The sequence below is a fragment of the Pelobates fuscus genome, chromosome 5 (assembly GCF_036172605.1).
Source record: "Pelobates fuscus isolate aPelFus1 chromosome 5, aPelFus1.pri, whole genome shotgun sequence".
Lineage (NCBI taxonomy): Eukaryota > Metazoa > Chordata > Amphibia > Anura > Pelobatidae > Pelobates > Pelobates fuscus.
In genome coordinates, this window is record NC_086321.1 from 174,418,833 (window position 1) to 174,426,480 (window position 7,648).

General features: G+C 42.2%; 1 protein-coding gene across 2 annotated transcripts in view; it reads right to left on the minus strand.

The window, feature by feature from the left end:
* MED13L (mediator complex subunit 13L) overlaps window positions 1-4,354 on the minus strand; it is a 155,661-nt gene extending 151,307 nt beyond the window's left edge. For both annotated transcript variants that reach the window (XM_063454733.1, XM_063454732.1), the window contains exon 1: window positions 3,484-4,354. In XM_063454733.1, the coding sequence (XP_063310803.1) occupies window positions 3,484-3,555 (72 nt within the window). In that variant the 5' untranslated portion in view covers window positions 3,556-4,354. The remainder of the gene's footprint in view (window positions 1-3,483) is intronic.
* Between the last annotated feature and the right edge of the window lie 3,294 nt (window positions 4,355-7,648).

Sequence of the window (7,648 nt, forward strand, 5' to 3'; positions counted from 1 at the left end):
ATCTACAAATTTTACGTTAACACTTAACCCCTACAATAATTGCAGGTGTTAAATCAAACAACATGCACAACTATTTATTACTGAGCTATATATTTAGACATGTGTCCACCTGTATACAGGAGGAATAGACTACGTCCCCAAGTATAGCTGTTTCGGAGTGTCTCAAATTACCAACTTTCTCTCACTACAACACAGGTGACAAACATGCAAATTTAGGAGAGGTATTCTCTTCGAAAGGTCTGACTGACTCAATGTTTTTACAACACGCTGACAGCAGAAAAGATTATATATATATATATATATATATATATACACATACATATATACACACACACACGTATAACTACTTGCACTTATTTTAAGAGTAGTTTTTTTTTGGGGGGGGGGGGTCCTCTGAAATCTGCAACTATAAAGAGCAGAGGTCAAAATTACATTTCTGAATTATATTTCTTTATCAGGAATTTAGAGAGTTAAACGATCTGTATGGACAGCCTACCCAAGACTGAGAAAAAAATTTAAACATGTTTAACCCCTTAAGGACCAAACTTCTGGAATAAAAGGGAATCATGACGTGTCACACATGTCATGTGTCCTTAAGGGGTTAAAGGGACATGATAGGCACCCCGACCACTCATCTACATAAAGTGGACTGGGTGCAATGTCCCACCCAGTGTTTTAATGCTCCAAGTGAAAACATTGCAGAAACAGCAATGTTTACATTTAGGGTTTAAATGCCTGTAGTGGCATTTCTGTCCAAACAGTAGAGTGAAATTCAGAGACCATCTGATTGGTACAGTGCAGGGTTTTGCAGCACATGCGCACTACCCATCCAATGCTTTCCTACAGTCTAAGGCTTGGAGGCAGGACAACAGCACGGATACCAACACTGCAAGAGAGAAATTGTCAGTAAAATGCCTTTATTGCAGAAACAGGGTGAGGGGCGGTTAGTCACCTAACTAGTCAGAAGGGCACTATGTTCCTTTAAAATGAAATGTAGCTGGACAATTTCAGTATGATGAAGTGATTATTATGCTTAGAAGGACTCTTTAATGGGATACTCCAAGCATCATAACCACTACTACAGCCCATTGTAGTGGTTACAGTGGTAGGGGTAGTCGGGCAAACTGCTTTAAAACGGTTAGCACGCTTACTTACTCATGCTCTGTATGCAGGTTTACTACATCTGACATGCAGAGCTTCAGAAGCCAGATGTCGATTCTGCCTCTCATTCACTGGCTGAGAACATCAGCTGACTCTCAGCCAATGAGCGAGTGTCAGTGCATCGAAATTTACACAGAACTGACATTACCAGCACAGAACTCTTGTTCCAGGTTGATTGAGTCTTTTGAGCCTTTGGCGAAATACGTTAAGTGAGGACTTATTTTAGCCACAGTTTGTTTATTTGTTTTTACGCATATAGCGGTTTCCAGCTTTTTATTTAACCCCTTAAGGACACATGACATGTGTGACATGTCATGATTCCCTTTTATTCCAGAAGTTTGATCCTTAAGGTGTTAATAAACCTACTATTTTATACATCATTTCCTGTGGAATACATCCTTCATACAGCCCTCATCGTCATTCCGGTTCCAGCATATATCCCTAGGTGGTGATTGTTCCACCTCAAGTTCTTAATACCAGAGCAGGACATTGCTCTGGGTGACAAGTAGGATATTTTCCTCCATCAATACCAATTGTTTGCACATACCATACCATTGGATTTCCTATTTTGTCTTTTTTCACATATACCGACTCCATCCTGAAATAATGCTCCAAAGACCCTCCACTTATATCCATAGACAGGGATTATTCCGTCCAGGCCATCATAATAGAGCTGAGACAGCTCTAAAAAGTGTGAGTGTGCACTTTTGCCCATTTGTACTCACTTCACAAACATCTACTCTACTGGGCCATAATCTGTTTCTTGCTTTGTACTTATAGAGTCATATACTAAGATCTGTATCGTATGTATATATAATCTTAAGCGCTGATCACCTCCTGTCTGTTATCTATACTTAGTATGTGTAGCATTTGACAGTGAAAGGCTGCACATAAAGACTCAAGGCACCATAACCACTTTAAATTACGATAGTGGTCATGATGCTTTAAGTTACCCTTTAATAAACAGGGCAAATTTTTTTTATGATATTGCTCCATGTATGTTATACACAATTGACCAATATATTATCATATTCAGTAGATTTCATCTGGGATATTCAAGACACAGCTAATAGCTTGTCGCTTTTGTTTGGCCCCATTCTATCATTTAAAAAAAAAAAAAAAAAAATTAAAATAACATCTAAAAATATTTCCATATACTAATGTAATGCTGTTTGATGTGCTTGTCATATTGTGCAAATCTCTACAGGAAAAAGTTGGATTTAGAAAATACTCTCCAATTACTTGGAAAACAAAAATTAATGTCTAAACTAATGAGGCACTAAACAATCAAATATGTTACCAATCAGGTGTGGTGTAATTGATTGATATATAGTAAACCCGAACATTCATAGTAAGTCCATTCACAGGTTTCTTGACAAACAAATTAATGAAAATATAAGAGTCAGAGACTTAACAGAAATACCATATATTGAATGAGAATATGATGAAACAACAATTCTCTAGATGAGTGCAGTACTAACTATAAAATATTTCACTGACAGGCGGCATAAAAACATAACAGAAGCAGTTACTGCCAATCCGCAATGGAGAGAACTTGCTTGTGGGAAATAGTTTACAATGGGAAATTACTATAGTTACAATGTAAATTAAACCCAGTATGAAAAGATTAACCAGTACATTAATCTTGTAGAGAAACACATTGTGGTGTAGTGTTTGCTACATTCGTACAAATGCTAAAAGAAAAACACCATAAAAATAGCATGTATCATTTACAGATAATGAATGTACCACAGCTACATTTTAAAAAAAAAACAAAAAAAAAACAAACGTACACTATCTGCCTGAAGAGGTGGACACTACCTCCCCATCAATTTATAAACATCTACTGAAATGTGTTGACAGGGGTTGATTGTATATAACACTGTACTAATCACAAAACCAGAGAGGAACACATAGCTGAAACAAGCATCGTTTGCTATTCAATCACATTTCCTTGTAAACAATGAGCATGGCAAAACACAATGTCCTCCTATCAAGGGCCTATAATTGCAGCATCAAGGAAGTGTTGAATGGCATTTGCCAGGTACACAAATGAATGAGAAAATTCCTGCTGAGAATAGAGTAGATCACTCACACCCCCTCTAGAAGATAATTTAGACATTAATATTTTTCAAGAGGGCTGTGACAGTCCTCCTTCCATGTGCTGGATCACCACAGTTGACAATGACAAGAGGACACTGTCCCCAATGCATATCTATAGCCACACATAGAAGTTACTGAGGCTGAAATGGAGGACACATAGCAGCTTTGCCTAGAGGAAGGAAGGATGGACAGACAGACAGAGACACATATTATTATTACCAATGAGAAGAGGTTTGAGTGACAGTCCTCCAGGCTCGCCCCGTTGGCTGCCCAGTTAGCCGCCGCAGTCATGATCCTCCGGGAGCCTGGCTACCAGGGCTGGGCATGTCTGAGACCTAAATCCTGTGTCCGATGCTGGAGCTTGGCAGGCGGTGTCCGAGGCCCAGGCGGATCCTGTGACAGTGAGAAGCTGGGCCAGGCCTGGCAGACCGTGCTGGAGCTCAGCAGGGCCCAGTGAGAGCCGCCATGTCCCACATTACACAGCGCCGGCCGGCCGGCTGGGGGGAGGGGGACACACACAACAGGGATCACCCGGACTGTCCTCCTAATCCGGCGCGGAGAAATGAGTCACCCGAGTGGGGGAGGGGCGGCCCGCGGCCGTGGGCTGGGAGAGGAAGAGGAGGGGAAGGAAGCGCTGCGGCCTCCCCCTGCTTGTCGGGGAATGCAGTGCGGGCGGAGCGGGGCGGCCGGGCGGGCTGACACACACACAGTGCCGGGGCGGCCGGGCGGGCTCAGTCCATGCACGGCCCGGGGCTGCCCAGCTCCACACACGGTGCCCGGGGGGCTGCCAGCTCCCGCCTCCTAGCGGGGACTCCTTGCTCCCGGGGCTGCGGGCACGGCGGGCCGCCCCGTGTCACAGGAGGAGGCCGCGGGATCCCGGCCTGTTCGGGGGGGGGGGGGGGAGGCGGTCTGTCCGGGGCCCGAGCTCCGTGCCGGGGGCCCCGCGGTGGGGGCGGGGTGCAGTGCGGGGGGGGCTCCTCACCCCGTGCCGGCGGTGCGTGTCGGGTGCCAGGCTCTCCCGCAGCGATCCCTCTCTTTCGCTCACACACTGACCGGAGCTTCGCCTCTCTGTGACAGCAGCAATGGCGTCCAGCCGCGACAACACGGAGCGCGATTGGCTGGGGCGCACCACGTGACGAGGCGGAGGGAGCGGGGATGGGAGGGGGGAGCGAGCGCTGTGTCTCACACAAGACTCTCGCCTGTGTGTGTGCGTGTTGTGGCGAGCGGCCGGCAGGGGGCGCTGTGTGCATGGGAATCCGCGCCTATACATAGCGCTTGGTATTAATATTGCCATTATCAGGGCTGCTATTGTTGTTCCTATCATGGTTATTCATTTTTTTTATCATGTTCTCCTCCTTAAATAATATGATTAGCCGTGTAGTAGCTGAGCTGATTCTTACATTTGTCAGAGGGCTGACGTTTTATAGGGTTGTTGTAAGAGCTCTGGTTATTTGTCTCCTGGGCTTTATTTTTCAAGATGACCAGATTTGTGGGAATAATTCATCTTTTGTAGAAGGCGGTGGTGGGCATGTTAAGCAGATGTTGGCAGTCATTTTGTGTGGTTGGGGTTGTACTTGAAGAGAATAATGCTTTAACGTAATTAATGAACATATTGCACACTGACCAAATCTTGGATAAATAATGGGGGGAAAAGACAAAAATGGAACAGTGGACATGAGGAAATCAATAGAATTAATAGAAGATGAGTATTTAACAAGTACCTACTTCATATTCAAAAGCAGGAAACATTAAAAGAAAGCCAAGAGTGGTTTTAAATATAAACCCAGTAAGTAGTTATTAAAGTGGCTTTGTCATCGTAAATAGTCCATGTCAGTCATACAAATAATAACTAATTGTCGTAGAAGCACAAATGACGTATTTGTAGCACGTAGTAGGAGTGCCAAAAGTTTTAATAAAAATACTCAAAGACTGTACTTTTTTTTTAAATGATCAGCTGCTATTACAGGAGTGCAGTCCAAAATACTAGCAGTTGCATACAGTATGAAATTCGATGTTTTATACCACAACACTTTTCTTTTCCTGGCGTTGCATTACATTTGTGCCAAAATGGTAATGGTAACATTGCACTGGCATTCCATATTGAATACATAACATTATAGTTTTTCCCTCCAAAAATTATAAGGCCATCCTTTATACTTATAGAAGGGAGGTAGGGAAATGGGTAATTAATGTTTTGGGGGGGTTAAGTTGGGGGACTTGAGGATCCTTGGCTAATAGATCAGCTTAACTATTTTGCACCTTCTAACTGGGCATTCTTATTTAAGTGGAGGATGTATGTCCTTAGGACCAGACGTATTGGGCACCCTCTAGCCCTATAACTCTTAGGACCAGGGGACTGGTCCAAATAATCTATGTAAGGAATAATTGATGACAGGCCCTTGTGCATTATTTGTTTTTCTAAAAATTCAATGGCCAGGAGTCAATTATTCTGCTTATACTACAGTTACCACACCTCGAAACATTGTTCAGATGATGTATTTCAAGACGTTTGTCAAGTTTTTGTCAATAAAACGCTCTTGTATGTAGGACTAATTTCTTACGCAACTGTAATGCGGTCAAGACCTGTCTGGAACTACTTTAGCCGTGCGTCTCCCTGAAAATAATGCACACCTTAGAACGTTCGTCAACCAATCAGATGGAAGCATGCAACGGCCCTGTAGTGTAATACTCTCTATCCCACTTCATAAGAAGCAGAGAAAGAGTTGTCATTTGCAGAGCCCTGTACAAGTTATTACTCTCCTCTCCACCACACATGACGTGAAGGAAGAGAAAAGGGTCATTCACAGGGCTTCTATCGGATTAAACTTCCTCTTTCCTCTGAGCACTTTGAACCGTACAGGCTGCTGCTGCTGCTTAATGCAGGCATGAGTGAGATCTTTTACCATTCTTCTTTGTGACAGAGGGACTGATTGAAGCTCTTTTTGATATATTAGTTTCACAGCCTGCAATGAGTTGAGAATCTGCTTTTAATTTCAATGCATGGCAAAATCAAGGATGTACAGTCATGGGACAAAGCAAGTACACCCTCTTTGAATGCTATGGTTTTACATATTAGGACATAATAACAAACATCTGTTCCTTAGCAGGTCTTAAAATTAGGTAAATACATCCTCAGATGGACAGCAACACATAACATATTACACCATGTCATGATTTTATATTTATTTTCCCCATGACTGTATATACACATTCCTGGTAGTTAAGAACTTATTACTAGTAGTACACGGGTATGAGATGGTTGAAAAGAACAGTGATATAACCTGCATTCCCTGCTGGTAGTGGTGTATTAACATCACACACACATGGGGAGATGGTAATGGAAGATCTTCCGTAAGCCCTGCCTAGTCAGTAGGGGTTTTAGTATCACCATCTATCTCTATTTATGGGGAGAATAAAGAATGTCTGTGAAGAAATTAACCCAAAAGAGTGTAATAGGGTGTTGTGAGTACCCCTCTGGGGCAGGACATCCCCAGCTCCTACAGTTGAAGCATCAACCTGACGAGTAATGGAAGGTTCGATATAAGGATGTACCATAATGGGACTGAAATAAATGGTCTTTTCAGTTTTTCAAAGGAACGCACTGCTGCAGAAGGCCAGTATTTAGTATTAATGCAGGTAGTACTATCTCAGAATAGTCTTATGAATTCAAATTTGTTTTGAAACAGAAAAATCTATGTTTTGCCTTTAGAATGGCCAAAATCTTTTTTTGATATTAAGTCAAGCAGCCAGTAATTTTTAACCCAAGAAAAGCCACTGATTCTTTTTATGTTTAATTGAAATGACATGTTTCTAATTTAGGACACAGGTTGTGCTTCCTATGTTTCAACTGTACTAAGTGTATGTGTTTATGGTGGGTCTGAAGGCAAAGGGAACAAATCCTGATAGAACTCTACAGACAGCTGGTGATAATCGCTGACCACCTCATTAATAAATTCTTTGACTAATTCAGCAGCATTATATAGCCTAAAGGGCATTACCAAATAGCCACAATGCCCACAGGGAGTGTTAAAGGCTGATTTCCAAATTCACAAGATTATTTGTCTCACACAGATCAATAGTATCAAACAAAACAGACCAATCAAACCGTTCTGTTAACAGGGACTATCAGTAAACATTTTTAATAGTAATCATGTTCAATCTAATTGTGAGGACACCTTCTCTCTTACACAAGAGAAGAAACCTCTACCCAAAAGGAATAAAGGATCTCAGAATAAACCATTTCATTTTGTCAACAATATATTCTTCTTCAAATAGAAAACAACTGGATCCCAACTGCTCACCCGCTGAATCGGTGGGTGGGTAGTAGGAAAAAGAGCTCAGATTGTTAAAATAAAAAGAGGTGTCTAAACTTCATTTATATCTA